At 45.8% G+C, this 21857-nt stretch overlaps 1 protein-coding gene across 2 annotated transcripts; it reads right to left on the bottom strand.

The window, feature by feature from the left end:
• Nucleotides 1-2353: 2353 nt before the first annotated feature.
• LOC309522506 (keratin, type II cytoskeletal 75-like) lies at nt 2354-20696 on the bottom strand. Of its 2 annotated transcripts, XM_082205833.1 has the most exons (10): nt 20105-20696; nt 18595-19274; nt 15354-15568; nt 14597-14657; nt 12643-12738; nt 12340-12504; nt 10564-10689; nt 7720-7940; nt 4702-4736; nt 2354-2629 (listed from the first exon to the last, which is right to left on the bottom strand). In XM_082205833.1, exons 2-10 carry the CDS (start codon nt 19072-19074, stop codon nt 2439-2441), a joined length of 1590 nt encoding a protein of 529 aa, XP_082061959.1. In that variant the 5' UTR covers nt 19075-19274; nt 20105-20696; the 3' UTR covers nt 2354-2438. The 2 variants fall into 2 exon arrangements, with proteins under 2 accessions (XP_082061959.1, XP_082061958.1); XM_082205832.1 differs by having other exon boundaries at nt 18595-20696.
• Nucleotides 20697-21857: the final 1161 nt, after the last annotated feature.

The following is a 21857-nucleotide window of genomic DNA, read 5'->3' as shown; positions in this document are numbered from 1 at the left end:
GGCTGATAGGGGTTGTCGTCGAACTGCATCTAGAGGGCCATTCCCTACCCCTACTCTATGTGGGAGGGAAGGGACGTTGTATGTGAACCACAGACTCCGCCTCACCTCACTTGAATAAAATATTGGGAAGGGAGGCCAGGTAAGCCATGCCCCACTTAATAGATCACATGACACGGTGCATGCACACCATTTGAATAGCAATGCCCATCGATTTGGGGGGAGGTCCTGGCACCCTCAAATATTTTATTGAGGGGGGCAAAGACCCCTCAGCCCCGAGGAGTTGGTGCCTATGATGTACATAGAACACAGATGCCAGGACTATATGTGAGTGCGACATGCCTCTTTTCCCTAGCTAATGTATGGATAGATGAAAAAGATGCCATAATAAAAATGGTGAGATTTCACAGTAACTTATAATTGCCCAGGAGCTCAAAGATTTTCTTCCACAGTATATCTGTGATGGTGAGAAGTGCCCTGTGCTCAGGAACTTACCCAGGGAGGTTCAAGCCCCACCCTGAACGCCAGCCACCAGCCTCTGTTCATCTATTACAGACGTGTAGGGAACTCCTTTGTTGAAGGGTAAGCAGTCTTGCACTACAGTCCCTGATATCACAAGCCCCGCCCCTGAACACCCCACCCCCCGACATCCACCCATTGAGCATTTCTTCTTCCAAAAGGTGAATGACCAACACTCATGTAATGCCTGACAAGGACTTATTGGCTGGGTCAGCAGGCAGTCCCCACCTTTAGTGTAGGCATAACCGGGTAGCTCAGGAGGTTCATGCCCTTTGCTCACTGCTGAGATAACATATGCTCTACTCACAGCCAATGAGCAAATGGGATTCCATTGGGGATGTTTTCCATTGGGATTCCATTGGGGATGTTTTCCATTGGGATTCTGTTGGGGATGTTTTCTCATTAGTCATTGCAGAAAAGTGCATTCTTGCTAACTTTCTGTCCTCCAGGGATTTTCTCTTTGGGGATGGGAGCTATAGATGGGATGTTCTATCAGTCCCTGACCCCTCCCCCCTCCTCAAAAAACCTGGGAGATTGTATGTTCTCACAAACAAGCATTGGTGGGCCTGTGATTCTTTTCTCATTCTGGGATTGTGCCATACAAGCCCATCAGTAAAGTGAAAGATCAGTACTTTTGGGGAGGTCCTGACATCCCAGAAGGAAAGCACAGTGAGAGAAAGTGATGGGTGATTGGGCAGTGAGTCCCTCACCCAAAGGGCTATAATGGTAGCCAGGCCCACTTTAGATGAACTCAGGCTTGCAAGATCGAACTGTCTGAATGGGGGAAGCGGAGAGAGAATGTGTGTTAGGGAGCCATTCTGAGCTGCTGTGTCACAAACCATTTTTTGCAACACAAAGCAAGCAACAGTGCAGAATAATGTTGGCAGCATATTAATATCCCAGCACACCACAGATTTATACAGTTGCACCTCTTGTTATGAGGGCGCTGTGGGTTAAACCACAGAGCCTAGGACTTGCCGATCAGAAGGTCAGCAGTTCGAATCCCCGCGACGGGCTGAGCTCCCGTTGCTTGGTCCCTGCTCCTGCCAACCTAGCAGTTCGAAAGCACGTCCAAGTGCAAGTAGATAAATAGGTACCGCTCCAACAGGAAGGTAAACGGCGTTTCCGTGTGCTGCTCTGGTTCGCCAGAAGCGGCTTACTCATGCTGGCCACATGACCCAGAAGCTGTATGGCGGCTCCCTCAGCCAATAAAGTGAGATGAGCGCCACAACCCCAGAGTCGGCCACGACTGGACCTAATGGTCAGGGGTCCCTTTACCTTTACCTCCTGTTACATCATTCTCTGGTTGCATTTTTTCAGGATACGAACGCGGCAAACCCAGAAGTGTATACCTCCGGGTTTCGCCATGCACACATGTGCAGAAGCGCTCTGCGCACCTCGCATGTGTGCAGAAACACTCTATCATGCTGCCCGCATGCACAGAAGCGGCACTCTAGTTGCGGACTTTTCAGGGTGCGAACAGCACCCAGGAATGAATCAAGCCCATAACCAGAGGTATCACTGTATTGAATTAACTGTCACCCCCTCTTTGAAGGGAACCCTGGGAATTGTAGTTCTTTGTGCAAGGGTGGTTAGCGAAGCCTAACTGGAGGCTTCTCAGCATTGTGATGTTCTTAGGATTTGGAGGCGTGAGGAGCCATAGCAGTTAAAGTTAAATGCTTGTAGGAAATTTTATATATATCAGTATGCCAGCCAACATGGTCCTTGGCTAAAGATGCTGAGAGATATACGGTAATCTAGGAACATGTGAAGTGCCACAGGTTTTCCAACCCCCTTCTGAAGCCATGAAAAAGAGTTGTTGCACACAAAGGGCAAGTTTCTTCACAGCAGATATTTAGTGTTGACAGCCTCTAGGCTTTGCAAGTGGTCAGTTTGGTCCTTCAGTACATTATGATTACGGTTCATCTGATGGTTGTCCTTTTGCTCGTAGAGGTTGTTGATATGATTTTCAGGCCGGAGCAACTTCCGCCACCTCCAGAGCCATATCCCACGACGCCCCTGCCACTTCCTGAACTTGAACCGCTTCTAATACTGAGCCCTTCTCTGCGGCTCAGTCCATTCCCTCCTGCCATGCCGCTGTTGCTAACTACAGCTTCAGGAAGAAGAAGAAGAAGAAGAAGAAGAAGAAGAAGAAGAAGAAGAAGAAGAAGAAGAAGAAGAAGATCATTTTAATTGTGGCACACTAATTTTAGAGTGATTCCTAAAGGGAAGCCGTGGATTCATTCCAACAGATTCCCAAGTCAGACACTCATTCAGTTAAGCCTGTATAGGATATGATACCATTTGGCATAATACAAATTGCCCATGCATCAAAATATTGTAGAGAGGAGTTCCTTTTTTTCTGAAATCCAGCAGCTAGCTAGCCAGCCAGCCTGGTCCTTTTCTAAGAAATTCCATCTCACCCACCTCCCCTCATCCAGTTTTTTCCATCTTTCTCCTAACAGTCACTATTCTACACCATCTGAGGATGTTCAGTTCCTACTGAGTTGTATTCGGTCTTGTCCTCCTGCTTTTTTAACAAAGTACTTCAGCAAATTAAGGGTCCACTTTAGGAGATGAGTTCCCTGTTGGTATGTGATATTCACACTTAAAAGCTTTGGGAATATTCAGAACATTTGATGTGCAAACAATCTGAATCCTTATTCATTAGGGGCTATAACTTAGGGAAGGTTCGTAGCTCAGTGGTACAGCAACTACTTTGCAAACAGAAGGTCCCAGCTGCAACTTCAGGTATCCCCAGGTAGAGCAGGTAAAAGGATTTCTGCCTGAAACCCCAGAGAGCTACTGCCAGTCAGAGTAGACAGTGCTGAGCTAATGGACCAATGGTCTGATGCAGTACAGTGGTACCTTGGGTTAAGTACCGTATTTTTTGCTCTATAGGACTCACTTTTCCCCCTCCAAAAATTGAGGGGAAGTGTGTGTGTGTGTGTCCTATGGAGCGAATGCAGGCTCCTTGGCTTCAGCAATAGCAACGCGAAGCCTCCAAAGCGCAGAGGGAGCGCTCCCTCCGCGCTCCGGAGGCTTCGCATTGAAGCCTTTGGAGCACAGTGGGACCTTGCACTGCGCTCCGAAGGCTTCGGGTTCCTTTTGCTGAAGCCGGGAGAGCAAGACTCTCCTGGCTTCAGCGGAGAGGGAGATCTGCACAGCGCCCCTCCAGTGAAGCGGGGGGAGAAATGGAAGGGGCTCCATTTTTCCTGCCACTTCGCTGAAGGGGTGCTGAGCAGAGAGGGGGAGAATTATTTTTTTCCTGTTCTCACCCTCCTATGGTCCGGTGCATCCTATAGAGCGAGAAATACGGTACTTACCGTATTTTTCGCCCTATAGGACACACTTTTCCCCCTCCAAAAATGAAGGGGAAATGTGTGTGTGTCCTATGGGGCGAATGCAGGCTTTCGCTGAAGCCTGGAGAGTGAGAGGCATCGGTGTGCATTGACCCCTCTCGTTCTCCAGGCTTGCGGGCAGCAGGAGGCAGCCCGAAGCACAGGGTGCGCTGCGGAGCACGCCCCGTGCTTCGGGCAGTTGTCCGCAAGCCTTGCGCGCCCAGCGGGAGGTCCCGCCGGGCTCGCAAGGCTTGCAGGCGGCAGCCTGTTCTAGGGGCTGGGGTCAGGGGAAGCTCGGGCTTCCCCAGCCCCAGCCCCGCAGCTGGTGGGGGGGAAATATTTTTTTAAAAAAAAATCCCCCCCCCCAAAAAAAACACACCTAGGTGCGTCCTATGGGCCAGTGTGCCCTATAGGACGAAAAATACAGTAATTTGTTCCGGAGGTCCATACTTAACCTGAAGCACCACTTTAGCTAATGGAGCCTCCTGCTGCTGCTGCGCCGCTGGAGCACGATTTCTGTTCTCATTTTGAAGCAAAGTTCTTAACCTGAAGCAATATTTCTGGGTTAGCGGAGTCTGTAACCTGAAGCGTATGTAACCTGAGGTACCACTGTATAAGGGAATATTCTGTCTCCTGCCCCCACATGCTGTACTGGGCATCTTCTGCATCTGGATAGTGGATTTGGTGAGGCGCAGAGAGAGGAGAGAGGGAAACCTTCACTGCACCAGCGACAGTCCTTGCTCTGGCTTCCAGTGGAATGGGGTACTTGAATGTGGCCTGGTGCTTCAGAAACATGCTGTCGTTGCAAACCCAGAATGCCAGCACAAAATCTTTGGCTACTTACATATGTTTACAGCACTGCCATATTCTCCAGACATCCTGTTTGGGGAAAGAAAAAGAAAAAAGAAAAAAGTGAGCAATTCCGTATTCCACATCCTCCTTCTTCTCAAGCTAGTCTGCAGATACTATTGCATCATGCACACTTTCAGGTCTACTCCAAGCTAAGCCCCACTGAATTCAGTAGGACTTACTCCCAAGTAAGAGTATACAGGGTTCAATGGATCTTACTGTTGAGCAGGGATACTCACTGGTATTTGGGTGTTTGTTGGCTGCTGAAATTACCTTGGCCAAAAGTGTCTCATAAAATCATTCAGCTAACAAAATGCCTTGTAAATCAACCTGAAATTGTCCATTGCAAAATTGATTTCAATTGTCTCTTTGTTTCTTGAAATGTCAGTTGCAACTGATGGCACAGCTAACATTAACAGCATGTTAATTATTCTGGCCTGCAGGGACGCTATTGTGCCCCCCAGGCTCTTGTGGTGTCTTTGTTCCCAGCAAAACAAAACAAAAATCCCACCTTGCACTTCTCTCAGTAATTATACCTGCCTTGCTTTCTTCTCCATGAAAGACTGGTTGTCTCTCTCAGCTTGAAAAGTTTAAATCTGCCAGTTGCTGTTTGTTGTTGTTGTTGTTGAAGATAAATTTTATAAATGCGCTTCAATGGGGAAAACAGAGTTGACACAGAAATTGGTGGTGCAATTTGAGTCACTGCATTTGCTAAAATGCAGTCAAACTGATTCTTTCTGCAGCAATTGCAGGAATAAAGGTAAAGGGGCCCCTGACCATTAGGTCCAGTTGTGACCAACTCTGGGGTTGGGGCGCTCGGCTCATTTTATTGGCCGAGGGAGCCGGCGTACAGCTTCCAGGTCATGTGGCCAGCATGACTAAGCCACTTCTGGTGAACCAGAGCAGCGCATGGAAACGCCGTTTACCTTCCTGCTAGAGCGGTACCTAGTTATCTACTTGCACTTTGATGTGCTTTTGAACAATTGCAGGAATAGGTTCTGAGAAATAGCGAAAATGGCTCAGAATGCAGTATCGATTTGGTAGCAGTTGCTGATGCTCTTTGTCAATGAAATTTGGCTAAAGTGTGAATGAAAACTCGATTTCTGCAGCATTCGAGTACATCCCTGCCATTGAGAATGTAAGTACAGTATAGGATTGCAGCCTTGCTGTTGTTATCTGTTATTGCTCATGGCTCATAAAGGTGGCAAAGCATCACCTCTGTACAGGGATGAGGATCCCATGGCAGACATTGTCAGAATCAAACTCCCAGCCAGCATGACCTACAATCACGGATGATGAGAACTGTAGACCATCAACACATGGAGGACCACAGGATTCCCATTCTGAATATGAGCATTGCTAGACTGAATTCATTTTTACTTGCTAGCATTATTGTTAGCAAAGCAAATTGCTTGATAATTGTGTAGATTGTATTCACATATAGTGAATACTGCCAGGCAACTTTTTTAAAAACAAACAAACCAACAAACAAGCATTAGTGCTATACTAGTACTGCCACTGTTCACTGGGTGATTACATTATCTAGTCTTTATATAAAGGGGAAAGCAACATTTTCCATTATTTTTTCAAGCAGCACTGAATGAAACCGATCATGTGCCCTCTTCAGGATTTGCTGGCAAAACTGGCTTCCCCTGTCCCAATAGCACTGAGCTTCATCAAACTAGCTAGACGCTTGTTAGTATCACCCAGGCTTATTTATTATTATTGCTATTATTATTATTATTGCTCCAACACTGACTGTACAGGAGGATGAAGATGGGGGATGTAGAGGCAGCATTAACAATATAAGATTGCTTGTCATTACATGAGACAATGGTGGTGGAATCTAAACACATATTAAAAATGTTCTGAAATGCTTTTTTAAAGCCTTTTAAAAAATACATTGAATTTTCCATAAGGCTCACCATCGCCATCCAGTGTCACCTTGTATATTGCACTTAAAAGGTTTTATTTGCAGCTGTATAGCTGAGTCCAGTGTTCTGATCTCAGAAGATTGTGATGGGATTTAAACAACAACAACAACAACAACAACAAAAACAACAACAACAGAACAAATCAATATTTGAAGTAGACAGGGCAACAGGGTAAATGAGAACAGAACCTTTTGAGATCAGTTCCTGGATTCTCAAGAATAAATTGAGGAGTAAAACGCATCAATGCCAGAGAAAATGGTACGGAAACAAAGCCACTTCCGAGCTAGGGAGGAGGTGGGGTTGCGGGCTTCACACCCCTCCCCACACTCACGGGGGCTGCCTTCCGCCCCCGCGATATCAGGGAATCCTCGGGCGCGTCATCCCCCGGCCAGCCAATTGGCTGGCCCGGGGGGCGTGGCCACGCTACATTTAGGTCTGCCGCGGCCGAGGCAGCTAGCCAGGTTTTTCCCTTCCCTCCCACCCGTTAGGCTAGGCTCTCTGACGTTGCTATGAACTTCGGTTGGTCGCCGTCAAGGGGCCTGGTAGGAATTTTCCCAACTGGCAACTTGGCACCAGCCACTTGGTTTTCGCCTACCTCGTAGCAATCCGTCACAACTCCTCGGTATTGGCGGTTAGGCATTGGTAAGGGTATTGTTCTATTGTTATGCAGATGAAGGGGGAAGGAAGCGCCATCACCTTCCCCCAAAACAAAAGGGTAGTCCAGTAAAGGATTCTGGGGGTCGTGGCCTTGTCCTAAGCCTATGGAGGTGTGGGCCCACGGCACGTCCCCAAGCGGTAACTCCGGGGGGGAGCTCCTAGTTGACGTGCCTCAGCAGGACTCCCCCTACTGGTGGTTAACCCTTACCGGTCTTCTAGCAAGCGGGCTGAAGCCGGATAGTTGTTAGGACCAATGCCTAAGCCAATACCGCTCAATTCCTGTAATCGATAAAGTTGTGGCCTAATTTGACCCATTAACCCGAATTTTTGTGTCTCGTGTCGTTATTTCTGAGGGGGGAGGCAAGAACTAGTCCTAGTGTGGACAGCCTGTCAGCCATGCCATTGGTTTTCATCACACCCACCTCCATTCTTCTCCTTCCAGGAGGGTCCTGTAGGTGGCAATCTCAATATCCAAGGCTAGCTTAATATTCAAAAGTTCCTGATAATCACGCAAAAGGCGAGCCAGCTCCTCTTTAGCCTTCTGCATGGCATTCTCCAGTTCCAACAGCTTTTCCCTTGCATCTTTGAGGGCTATCTCTCCACGTTCTTCAGCTTCAGCAATAGATGACTGAAGATGGACACACTATGGAGAAAACGCAAAGAACAGAAATCAGCTCACATAGAAATCAGCCCATATAACCAGAGCTTCTTTTGGGGAGCTTTTTTCAGGGCAAGCATTAGCCATTTTAATTATTATTTCTTATTTTCAGAAATTTTCCATATGCCCAGTACAGTCTCAAACTGATACAAGAATTACCATAAGAACACTAATTTAAGAACATAAAGGTAAAGGGACCCCTGACCATTAGGTCCAGTCGTTGGACCTAACTGGCCGAGGGAGCTGGCGGAGAGCTTCCGGGTCATGTGGCCAGCATGACTAAGCCACTTCTGGCAAACTAGAGCAGCGCACAGAAACGCCGCTTGCCTTCCTGCCGGAGTGGTACCTATTTATCTATTTGCACTTTGATGTGCTTTCGAACTGCTAGGTTGGCAGGAGCAGGGACCAAGCAACGGGAGCTCACCCCGTCACTGGGATTCAAACCGCCAACCTTCTGATCAGCAAGTTCTAGGCTCTGTGGTTTAACCCACAGCACCACCCGCAGCCCTCTTAAGAACATAGCGCACAGCTTTCTAACAAATTGAAATAACACAGCCAAAGGCAAAAGTTCTTACACAGTCACAATCTCCATTTCATTGTCAAGTACAAGTTAGCAAACGTCTTGACAAAAAGGTCTACCCATAAATTTAAGAATTGGGGCTTTAAGAATTTACACCACAAGTGACAGTGCTTTGAATGTTTCAAATGCTTCTTTCTGCCTCTAAATGAACGCTTCATTCATTTGGGTTACTGGAGTCCATTTTTTGCCCTTAACTATCAGATGTAGCTATGCAGTAAGTCAAAAACATCTTAGGAATCATTGTAGTGCATGAAATTTGGTGCCTTCTAGATCAGGGGTCAGCAACCTTTTTCAGCCGTGAGCCAGTCCACCGTCCCTCAGACCATAGCTGTCAACTTACAGATTTGAAAATAAGGGATCAGCAGCCTCAAAAATAAGGGATCAGCAGCCAAAATAAGGGATTTTCCGGGCAGAGGTATGTTCAGCTTCTGAGTCCCTCTGAGCCAAAAGCAGAAAGCCCAGCCAGCAGCCAAACAAAGCCTCAAGCGGTGGTTCTCACAGCTCAGCAACCCAGCAAAGGGGATGCAGCAAGGAAAACCACTGTCACCTCTCTGCTGGGAAGCTCTGAGCAAAGGTGAATCCCCAGGCAACGAGGCCGATTTGATCGGCACAAGGCATGCAAGCTCCACCCCCCAGTTGTTCTTAAACTCCTTATTGGGTGAGCAACGCAGCCAAGCAACACAGTTGGAGCCTCCCTCCTCCCTGGCCGGAAGGGAGGGAGGGAGAGGAGCTGCTTCCTTTGAAACCCGGGAAATTTAAGGGACATCATCAATAAGGGACAGCAGCAGGACACGGCGCTGGGACAAGGGAGTTTCCCGCCAAGTAAGGGACAGTTGACAGCTATGCCTCAGACCATGTGGTGGGCCAGACACACAAATTCCTATGCCCCACAAATAACCCAGAGATGCATTTTAAATAAAAGAACACATTCTACTCATGTAAAAACATGCTGATTCCTGGACCGTCTGTGGGCTGGATTTAGAAGGCGATTGGGCCGCATCCGGCCCACAGGCCTTAGGTTGCCTACCCCTGTTCTAGATGATGTTGGACTCCAGGTCCCAACAGCCCCAGCCAGAATGACTAACAGGAATGATTTGCCTATTCCTGATTTAGCCCCCAATTTTTTCAAAGGTAACATTATTTCCTGCACTTCTTGAGGCGTAGCGTGTTACAGATTATCAGACCAGAATACATCTTTTTGAAAGAAAACTAAAAAAAAAATGTTCACAACTCAAAAATCCGTATTTACATTTTGAAGTTTGTAGCAGTCATAATTTAAAGGATTCGTGACACACCTGTATTTATGGAATGCCAAATGAGAGAATCATACTGTGTTGTGAAATCAGCAAAAATATTTATAAACCAGGAACTGAATCATTTAGTTGAAATGGATTCAAGGCATATTTGTAAAATCAAACATAAATATTATTGCCAGCCTTGGGCTTAACTCAAGATCATTTCTTCACAAGGTGATGCTAAAACATCCTGAAAGCAGGGTGAATATCACAGGTGGGGAATCTGTGGCACTTCAAATCTTGATGAACTACGACTCCCATCATCATTGACCATCGGCCAGGCTGTCTGGAGCTGATGGGAGTTGGAGTCCAACAGAATCTGGAAAGCCACAGTTTCCCCACCATGAGTGTATATAAACTCACCCCAAATATTGCAAAACCACAGTAAAACTGCTGGAGCTAATTAGTGCTGGGTTGACTTGTTTTCCAGAAAGCATTACTGCTATTAAATTCTTAATTAGCTAACAATACATTCACTCCATTAAAAGTCTTTTCCCAAACCACTGCAATGTGCACTATTCACTGTAACATTATTAGACCATGTGAGAACCATGTGGCTCTCCAAACGTTATTGGACTACAACTCGCATCATCCATGACCTCTGATTTTGCTAGCTGAGGCTGATAGGAACTGAATTCCAACAACTTATGGAGAACCTCTGCGGCAGAGCAATCACTGGATGCAAACAAACAACCTTTGCTATGTATATCTGCTAAAGCAATGTGCATCTTACTTGTTTCTTCACACTTTCCGTTTCTGATCTTAGTCTGTGGATGAGTCGATTCAACTCAGAAATCTCCATCTTGGAATTTTTCAAGGCATCGTCATGTTTCCTCGCTGTGAGCTGAAGTTCCTGAAACTGATTTTAATTGACATCATAAAGTGTAACAGCAGCAGCAGCCAGTCTTAGGCCTAATCCATCACCAGTTGCAACTGCCTGTAGCTACCAGTGGCTGAAGGTGAAAGAGGAGTTGGAGGGAAGCACTATGCCCCCAAAACAGGTTTAGGGGGCATGCAGATGGAGTAGAGTGGGTTTGTCTCATTGCACAAGCAGACCTTGATCCACAAGTGCATACCCCACCTAGCACTAAGTTGAATTCCATCCATTAGTTCAATGGCATGTTTCAACATACAATTGCAAAAGCAAGAAGCAATAAAACAAAAAACCTTCCGAATCTTGAGTGCCGCTCAGATTCTCAACTTTGGCTTTTGAATGCAGAAATTCCCAGACAAGAAGGATCTTAGCTAAGTGGCAAAGCAGGTGTTTACATACAGGAGGTCCCTGGGCATCTCCAATCGATAGGATCAAGGGGCATGTGATGAGAAAGCCCTCTCCCTCTCTCTGCCCAAGACCTTGAGGAGCCATAGCAGCCAGCCAGAGTAGACAAGAGTGGGCTAGATATTTTTTTAGAAGCAAGTCAATAGATTTTTATTGTTTTGAGCTCTTCTTTGCAACAAGAAAGCATGAGCCTAGGGCTTGCCAATCAGAAGGTTGGCGGTTCGAATCCCCGTGATGGGGTGAGCTCCCGTTGCTCAGTCCCTGGTCCTGCCAACCTAGCAGTTCGAAAGCACGTCAAGTGCAAGTAGATAAATAGGTACCGCTCCGGCGGGAAGGTAAAAGACATTTCCGTGCACTGCTCTGGTTTGACAGAAGCAGCTTAGTCATGCTGGCCACATGACCCGGAAGCTGTACGCCGGCTCCCTCGGCCAGTATAGCGAGATGACCACCGCAACCCCAGAGTTGTTTGCAACTGGACCTAACGGTCAGGGGTCCCTTTACCTTTACAGTGCTCTAACTGCGGGAATTATTTTTAGTTGGGAAATTCTCATTAACTCTCCTATTTTGAATTTGTCAAGTTTCTTTAAGTAATGTTCAGTAGACGGGCCACTTTCCACTTGAGTTTTTCCTCCTTACAGCCACTGCCTCAATTGGTGAGATCCACCATGGCATCTTCTGTTCTAGAAGGTCTCTGTATTTCTCCCAGACTTTAAATAAGGGTTTTATGATAATATGATTGATAAAGTCCTTATGTACTTTCCATAGATCAGGTATGCACGCCAACCGTACCTGATATTAAATCCTTCAAGATCTAATAAGTCTGGGTTCCCCAATGAACACCAGTCCCTCAACCAGGTGAAACAGACCGCCTCAGAGTACAGACTTATATCTGGCAGTGAGAAGCCTCCTCTGTCCTTAATATCAATTAAGACTAGGTGTTTTGTTCTGGGTCTCTTCCCCTACCAGATGAATTTTGAAATATATCGTTGCCATTCCCTGAGACGGTTCGTCCCACCCAGTATCGGGATCGATTGAAAGAGAAACAATAGTTTGGGGAGCACATTCATTTTTATTATAGAGATCCTTCCTAAAAAGGATAGCTTCAATCTGCTCCAGGTGTCCAAATTTCTTCGGATGAATTTGTCAAGTTTCACATGGATTCGAGTGGCATTTTAATGGCCACATCTTGCATCACTTGTCATGTTACTTGCCCAAGCCAGATGTACACACCTTGCTTTGGTACATGGCATCTGCTTCTGCTCGACTCCTATTGGCCATATCTTCATACTGAGCTTTGACTTCTGCAATGATGCTGTCCAGGTCCAGGTCACGGTTGTTGTCCATTGAGAGGATGATGCTGGTGTCACTTAGCTGCCCTTGCATCTGTGATAGCTCCTGTAAGTCACACAAAAATCTTAATCATTGGGTAGCCATTGCTCTATGGAATCCAGATAAGGGTAGGAATGTTTGCAATCAGTTTATTTCATGCAGGGAATCTCAGGTGGTCCTTAGGAGAGCACAAAGTATCCTCACCACTTCATACAGGGATCTCAAGAAGTTGAGTTCATCTGTCAGAGAAGCCACCCTGGTCTCCAGCTCCACCTTGTTCATGTAGGCTGCATCTACATCCTGGGAAGGGGAAATTACATTGAAGATCATAAAGGGTTAAGAACCAGTCAAATGAACACACAGCAGTAGAGGTATAGCCCAAGTTAAGCATTTGATGAAACTGCAGGGAGTAAATCACAGACTGTGGGGCATTCCTCCTTTACTCTAGGGTCCTTTCAAATCTACAATGCAAGGTCCTGGGCCTGCAGGGGAAGAACATTGAAAACACACCTCCCTCTGCCAAAAAAAAAAAGGTGAATCCAGTTGGAGCAGGGAGGTAAAAATGGAAACACGTTGCATCCCACCTTCCAAACATAGGCCCTCATTTTTTTGGTGCTGAAAGCCCTGAAATTACCATCTTAGATCTCAGATTTGTGCCCTCCACTCTCCCAAACTTAAATCCTATGTTGAATGGAAGAGATTGTGCATCTATCTATCATCTATCATCTATCTATATCTATCTATCATCTATCTATCTATCTATCTATCTATCATCTATCTATCTATCTATCATCTATCATCTATCTATCATCTATCTATCATCTATCTATCATCTATCTATCATCTATCTATCTATCTATCATCTATCTATCTATCATCTATCTATCTATATCTCATCTATCATCTATCTATCTATCTATCTATCTATCTATCTATCTATCTATCATCTATCTATCATCTATCTATCTATCTATATCTATCTATCTATCTATCTATCTATCTATATCTATCATCTATCATCTATCATCTATCATCTATCATCTATCATCTATCATCTATCTATCTATCTATCTATCTATCATCTATCTATCTACGATGGCATCAGCAGCTGATATCCTTGAGCAGCTGCTAGGGCTCCACTGCTGGGGCAGGGCCCAGTACAGATGATGGTGGATTTGGAAGTCACCCACCATTTCAGATACTCATAAAACCCCCAATGTGGCATCATTCTAGAGCACTGTGGGAAATCTACATGGCAGATGACTTATTGTGCTGCCTCTGCCACCAGTCCTGCTACAGTTGCCTGCCACTGCTGCCACCATGATCTCTAGCAGGTAAGCCCACCAGGAAAGATCAACATCAGAGGAGGCACACTAGAGGGCTTTATTTTTCCCCAGTGCCCACTCGAACATGGAGCTCATTCTAGATATACGTGTTCATTTGTTTGTTTTTAATTTAACAAAACTCATGCACTGCTTTGATTGTAAATTCACTAGTTGCACACCCTCTAACATGCCACAGAGGAAAATCGGGAGAGCAGCTCCTGCACGAGTCATGTGACTTGTGTGAGAGTGTGCCGCCCCCCCAAATGCACATCTTTCAGGGCTGCACTCTTGTGTGAGCCAAAACAGGACATCATGGGATCTGATCAGAAGCTTCTATAATTCCAGGATGTACCGCTTAAAGCAGGACAGTTGATGGGTAGGTTGCCTGTATATAAACATATTTCCACACTCACATACCCCTTCACTTACCTCCATTTGGAATAGGTGTGCAGAACTTTTTTCAGAGCAAAGGCCACATTCCTTTCTGTACAGCCCCCCAGGGGACCGATACCAGAGGCCCATGTGGGCAGGGAAAGGAAGGTAGATTTTACATTTGTACAGAAGGCTGGCTTTCACACACACACACACACACACACACATGCAGCCTCTAGCCTTCACCCTGGCACACAAGAGTCATTATCAGAGTTCACGGACATTTCGGCCCGGATGCTATGAAGCCAGGACAATGAGGAGAGAGAGAGTGTGGTTGTGTAGGAAGATTCCCCAGAGCCAGAAAGAGGCCTGGGCAGAGCTTTATTCAAACCTCAGGCCTGAGGTATTTCACCCCTGATTTATAACGGGTGTCATCACTTTGCGTGCGTTTCAAGACTTGCCTTTTTTAGCAGTACAAATTCATTCTCAGCAGTGGTGCGCTTGTTGATTTCTTCCTCGTACCTTTTGAGAGTGAACGAAAACAAAAGCAAAGATTGTGATGGATCTGCGGCCATAATCTGTTCAATATCTGTTTAAAGTAAAAAAGGGGGGCACAAAACCAGGGGAAACGCCACTGGCAAGGTGAAATAGAGAGTAAGGGGCTCTACTAATTTCTATTCTACAATGGCACTTCCCATCAAATGTGTAAACCATGATAGGAGACCTTTCTCAAAACAGGAGCAAAGAGTACCGTGCACTGGCAAGTGAATGTGGTGCTGATGAGGATTGCTAGTTTATTTGTGACTGATTAGCTTAGAGACTCAGAGAATGAGGGGGGTGGTCAAGGAGAAGCTGGGTACTTTTGCAAGACTGTTTGCATTTCTAATTAAAAGCTAAAGGTTGCATTTCAGTGGGCTGAAGATCTTTGGTTCAAGCCTAATGTGCTTTACCAGATGAATTTGTTCTTTAACATCTATGGCTTGTCAGTTGTTCCTAATTAAATTTAGTGTTATGCTACACACGCCTGCTTTGGTGCAGGGGAAGTGCCTGTGAAGATACGGATAACACAGCTGCCTGTATCTGAGAGCTGCTGTTCGGATCGTAGCTATGAAGGCTGTCATGATGAGCTCCTGAACTTCAAAATGTACGTCTCCATCACTGGGGAATTGCACTCCGGGTGGGAAGAACTGAGTGTTGGCCTTGCCTTTCCTCACCTACCTGCGCTTAAAGTCTTCCACCAGCTCCTGCACGTTCTTCAGTTCTGAGCCCAGCCTCCCTCTTTCACCCTTCAGAGAGTCTAGATGTTTCCTCAGGCTGTTGGTGTAGGCCTCAAAGAGGGAATCCATGTTGCTCTTCGCGTGGGAGATGGGTTGCTGCTGCAGGAGGTTCCATTTGGTCTCTAGGACTTTGTTCTGCTGCTCGAGGAATCGAACCTGAGGATCAAACAGATTGAAAGGGACAGGGCACTGGCGAGCAGCTTCAACATGCATATAGGAATGGCCAAGGCAGCGGCGTAGCGTGGGTTGTCAGCACCCGGGGCAAGGCAAGTAATTTGCGCCCCCTAACCCCTAACCTGCCGCCACTGCCAGCTTCTTCTTGCTGCTGCCTGGTCTGGTCTGGTGTGGTTCTCTCCCGCGCTCAGCGCTGCGCTGGGCGGCCGCTGCACTGTCCCTCCCCCAGATAGTCCCTCGCTCTCTCTCCGCACCGCACGCCTGGCACCCCCCACACACACACAGTGGGCGGCGACAGGATCGGATTCGCACAGCCAGCACTGCAGTGAGAGAGAGTGAGTGAGCCTGGTAGGGTCAGAGAGCTGCGAGTGTGCGCGTGCCCCCCAGATGTTGCGCCCGGTGCAGGCGGCCCCCCCTGCACCCCCCACGCTACGCCACTGGGCCAAGGGTAGTCGCACTGCAGCTCTAAGCCCTTCCAGGCATAGCATGGAGAGCAATTCTACTAAAATGTCACATGACATAAAAGAAAACTGAACTGTTGAATATTTTAGTGCAAATTTTGAAGTCCAAAATGCTCAGATTCAGGTTTCGACTCTAAAGGACAGGGCACTCTCTATCAGGGGTAGCCAATGTGATGCCCTTCAGAAGTTGATGGACCACAGCTCCCATAAGTTCCATCCAGCACAGTCAATGGTCGGGGATGGTGGGAGTTGTGGTACAGCAACATCTGACTGGAGGTCACAATATTGGCTATTCCTGATATTACAGTGGTACCTCGGGTTACATATGCTTCAGGTTACAGACTCCACTAACCCAGAAATATTGGCTGGGGTTAAGAACTTTGCTTCAGGATGAGAACAGAAATCGTGCAGCGGCGGCGCGGCAGCAGCGGGAGGCCCCATTAGCTAAAGTGGTGCTTCAGGTTAAGAACAGTTTCATGTTAAGAACGGACCTCCGGAACAAATTAAGTACGTAACCAGAGGTACCACTGTAATTGCAAAGGTAATCCTTCTGTAGTCAAAACAGTTCCATGCATGCTGTAGATGGTAGTATCTGCACTCATGGGGGAACGCCAATTTTGCAAAAGCACACACACACAAAATCAGAACACCACGTGGAAAGGGGAACATCCAAAGCAGCACATTGAGGACAGTATGCTGAGTGACCACAAAATGCTGGCTATTGAAGGAGAGCATGGAAAACTTCCTGAGAGGAGGGAGAGGAAATGGAAGGGAGTCCTGGAAAAGGGCATGGCTGGCTGGCTCACTGGCTGGCTGGAACCCTTAACAGAACACTCCACACTGTGACATTGGATGCATAACTGCCTGAATAAAAGGTAAGTCTGCATGATAATGCTTAACATTCTATTATTATTTTCCTTGCCAAATCCTGTACATACAAGATGTTTTCTAAACACCCTGATCCTGATTCAGCTGTAGTTGCAGAAACAATTGCTGGCCTTGGATGAAAGTGGTCTCACTCTCTGTTCAATATGATTTGGATAAACACTGCAGTATGCATGAGCAACAAGATGTTAATATCCATTGACTGGCTGCACACACCAATGTCTACTTCTGCAAATGGATATCACTTGCTGGATGGAGATGCATGCCATCATAAGCAATCATAAAGCTTTCAAATTGGGGGAAGAGAATCAAATTAGGAAAATTTCCTTGAGTTTTCTTTTCAATTTTATTTCTTCTCTAGCACATAGGAAGCAGCATCACAGGAATTCTTGTGGTGTATTGTGTGTCCCATCCAGTCTACATTGAAGAAATCACCTGATTGCTTTACTATGTAGCTTGCAACCCATGTTCCCCTACACGAAAATCGCCAGGTAAATTTCCTTTGGCTTAGATGGAAAACTATGAATTTTAATTTACAAATATTAGAGTATGGAATTTGATTCAGACATCCTTCCTGAACAACGAGAAGCTGCTCTACCTTGTGTTTATTTAACCTCCTTGGGCTTTGCATCTCGTTGCCCCTCTCCCAGGAAGAACAATGCTGAGAGTTTGTTGGGCTCGCACAAGACTTGTCAAGATATGTGTTATGGAGCGGTTTCACATTATGGAGTTGCCTTTCAATATTCTCTATCTATCTCTCTGTCTCTCTATCTATCTGTCACAGCAGGTCTTAAAAATTGCCAAAAAAGTAAGTTCAACCCAAATGCATCATGCCATGATATTACCACATGCTGTTTTCGCTCAAATGGAAACAGGGGTTGTACCCAGAATACATTGTTAGAAGATCTTCTTACAAATGTAAAGAAGAAGAAGAAAAGTTTGGATTTGACATCCCGCTTTATCACTACCCAAAGGAGTCTCAAAGCAGCTAACATTCCACTTTCCCTTCCTCCCCCACAACAAACACTCTGTGAGGTGAGTGGGGCTGAGAGACTTCAGAGAAGTGTGACTAGCCCAAGGTCACCCAGCAGCTGCATGTGGAGGAGCGGGGAAGCGAACCCGGTTCACCAGATTACGAATCCACCGCTCTTAACCACTACACCACACTGGCTAACTGAAAAGAGCCTATTTCCTTAACATCATCAAGCTTCATTAGAAGATTTCCAAATAAATTTGAAAAAGGACAGTCTTATTAAATCATCCATCTGTCCTCATTCTATGAATTAAGGTTCAGTGTTTCTACTAAAATGTCTATTTTTCATTTATTTTAATTTGCCATAATAAAAAGACAGGCAGAATCCAAGAAAGCTGACCCATTCCCAGATTTAGATAATAATTGGCCAAAGTAGATGCCTATATAACCATCAGTGTGTCCAGGGGTGGTGACAAGTGAGATAAGAACCGTAAAGTGTTTGTACGAAGGGGGGAAGAGGCAGATAAATTATATATATTTCAAAAATGTATGAACTAACATAATCACAGGCATATCAATTTGGAGTACTGCTAAATATTTCCTGTTTGACAAAGGAATTTAGTAACAGTTTAGTAATATGTAACAACAGTACGAAACGGTTAGTTAACACAGGAGCTCAAAAATCCTACCTTGTCTATAAAGGAAGCAAATTTGTCATTGAGGTTCTTGATCTGCTCTCTTTCTTCTCTGCGTACTTTCTGGATCTCAGGATCAATCTCCAGGTTAAGTGGCGCCAGGAGGCTCTGGTTAATGATGACTTCTGGGATGCTCCCCGGAGGATGGGAAAGAAACCCAGGGCCATTCCTTCCATTGCCAAAGTTGCCATTGGCCCATCCACCACCAGGAAATCCACCAAAACTAACACCAGCATAGCTACCAAATCCACCTCCACGATGTGCACCTCCAGGAACCACACTCTGGGAGATGCGCTTAGTACCCCCCAGATTGTAAAGGCTTCTACTGTAAATGCCACCAATTCCACTTGCTGCTCCGGCGCTTCTTCGGCTAGGAGAGGAGTCATTGATCCTGCCCCCTCCGAAAACAATTGCAGAACCAGCACTAAACCCCCTCCCTCCATTCAGAGCTCTGGCATTCAGCTGTCGACTCATTGCGGCATAAAGGTGGCGGCGTAGAGAGAGATGAACAGTCCAAAATCCTCTCCAAGTCTTCCTTTATATGGCTTTCAGGAGTTGGGCTTGGTTGGAGAAGTGAAATGAAAGAAATTCGAACTATTCACAGGCTTGGTTAGTCTGGCACCAGCCCATCCTTTCTTGAAACCCACTAAATAATATGTCCACACCTAGTGGGTCTGGGTGAAATGCAAAAAATGACTTTCATTGAGATTATCAGACGTTCACCTTGCAAACATTTTAACTCCGGAAGCCTACCCCTATATAATTAACACAGTATCTGCCTCTAGTTGAAATCCATATTTCATCATCCTTGTCACTCATGACCAACATAGGTATTAAATTGTCAGCTATAAACATCCAGAAAGCTTTTATTTCCCCCCCCCCTTTAGTTTCTTTCTACTATTTACTGCAGTCAAGTAAATCTATCCCTCCCTCATTGGTAATTTATGGGAGTGGTTGACAATTTGTGAAGTATATTGCCCCTCCCCCTTCCATTCAGAAGTTATTATTATTTCTCTTTAAAAAAAAGAATATTATTGGTTTTTTCACAATTTTATACATTTTAACTTAACCATTTCAAACATTAAAATAAGACCACATTACAAGGTATTTTGAACCTTCCCTCCCTCCATGGGTTCCATATTTAAGATAAAATTTCTTGCATCTTTTACAATTCTCCATCTGTTATATATCCATAGTTACCATAGTTAATTCCACATTACAAGTGTCATTACGTCCCTGCCATCTTTGTATGCATTATTATTTAATTATCCACTTTGAGGGACAATTCTGGAAGGCAATCTGTAAATACAGAAAGGGAGGCATGTGGATTTCTAAGTTAAGAATTTTGAAATTGACTTCCTGCCACAGACAGGCCTCCAGCTACAAATGCTGGGGTTTTTTTTGGGGGGGGGGGATGACCTGATTACCAAGGAAAAAACAAACCCCTTTAAAATGCTAAGGATCCCTGGGCAATGAATGCCTGTGTGAGAAGAGGGGCACTTACCCCATTCTTATTTATGAGAGTGTCTGTGTAGAACCCAGACAACTGTACAGTCCCCGGTCCTTCCTCTGCTGGCATTGGGTCTGTGGTCCTGATTCCTGGGCCCATAACCATGTTGGGCTCTTCCTAATCTCGTGTAGTGCTGTGGTCTAAACCACTGAGCCTTGGGCTTGCCAATCCAAAGGTCAGCGGTTTGAATCCCTGCTACGGGGTGAGCTCTCGTTGCTCGGTCCCAACTCCTGCCAACCTAGCATTTCAAGAGCATAGCAAAATGCAAGTAGATAAAAAGGTACCGCTCTGGCAGGAAGGTACACGGCGTTTCCATGTGCTGCTCTGGTTTCGCCAGAAGTGGCTTAGTCATGCTGGCCACATGACCCAGAAAAACTGTCTGCAGACAAACACCGGCTCCCTCGGCTTGCAAAGCAAAATGAGCGCCGCAACCCCAGAGTCATTCGTGACTGGACTTAACTGTCAGGGGTCCCTTTACCTTTACTCTTGTGTAGGACCCTGGCAGAGGCACATGCCCGAATGGCAAGTTCTCTCCCTCCTGGTCGGTCGTTCGGAAGCTTCAAAAGCTTTCTTCAGCCCGAACATCACAGCAACTGATACCACCGGAGCACGATTTCTGTTCTCATCCTGAAGCTAAGTTCTTAACCCGAGGTACTATTTCTGGGTTAGCAGAGTCTGTAACCTGAAGCGTATGTAACCTGAAGCGTATGTAACCCGAGGTACCACTGTATTTACATATAATACACTCGGAGCATTCTACCTTAGCCCCTTCCTCTTTCTCATCAGAGAGCAACGAGAGAAAGAAACAAAGGACAATAGTCCTACATCACGGAACACAGTAACACAAAACATCCTCTCTCCGTCACTTCCCACACTGTGGAATGAAAACATACACCGTCATATGATAGACAACAATCCCATGACTGCAAACATGGAGCAAGAATCCTAACATGGAGCACCACTTACCAACATTCAACTGAGTGTCACAAGAACATAAGAAGAGTTCTGCTGGATCAGGCCAATGGTACATCCTGTTCTCACATGGGCCACCCAGATGCCTGTGTGGAAACCCTTAAGCAGGGCCTGAGCACAAGAGCATTCTGCCCTTCCGCGGTTCCCAGCCACTAGTATTCTGGTGTCTCTAGAGCAGGGTCACTTGCATTCATTAACCATGTTAAATATCTACGTAAGATGTACTGAGGTGGATTTTTAAAAAAAGTTTAAGGAAAATGTGGGCCTATTGGGATCTTTGGAATGCTGTAAGAATATGATTTGGAAATAATAATTTTAAAAATGGCTATAACTTATTTTAAGGGACTGTTATTATAGTATGGTTTGTCCATCCTATAATAATGAATATATTATATTCAATAATTGCTGGAGGAGACTCTTGAGAGTCCCATAGACTGCAAGATCATCAAACCTATCCATTCTGAAGGAAATCAGCCCTTTGTGCTCACTGGAAGGACAGATCGTGAAGCTGAGGCTCCAATACTCTGGCCACCTCATGAGAAGAGAAGACTCTCTGGGAAAGACCCTGATGTTGGGAAAGATGGAGGGCACAAGGAGAAGGGGACGACAGAGGACGAGATGGTTGGATAGTGTTCTCGAAGCTGCCAGCATGAGTCTGACCAAACTGTGGGAGGCAGTGGAAGACAGGAGTGCCTGGCGTGCTCTGGTCCATGAGGTCACGCAGAGTCGGACACGACTAAACGACTAAACAACGACAACAATAATATGTATTGAT

The sequence above is a fragment of the Podarcis vaucheri genome (genome assembly GCF_965113315.1).
Source record: "Podarcis vaucheri genome assembly, chromosome: 2".
Taxonomy (NCBI): Eukaryota; Metazoa; Chordata; class Lepidosauria; order Squamata; family Lacertidae; genus Podarcis; species Podarcis vaucheri.
Note: the sequence above shows the minus strand (reverse complement) of the source record. Positions and strands in the feature narration are given on the sequence as shown.

Excerpts from the sequence above, each read along its gene's own strand:
- LOC309522506 (XM_082205832.1), bottom strand. The coding sequence starts at position 19,074 with ATGAGTCGACAGCTGAATGCCAGAGCTCTGAATGGAGGGAGGGGGTTT. Across the intron at positions 15,569-18,594 it reads TTGCTTCCTTTATAGACAAG|GTTCGATTCCTCGAGCAGCA; the intron begins GTAGGATTTTTG and ends TTTGATCCTCAG. Across the intron at positions 10,690-12,339 it reads ATGCCATGTACCAAAGCAAG|TTTCAGGAACTTCAGCTCAC; the intron begins GTGTGTACATCT and ends AATTAAAATCAG.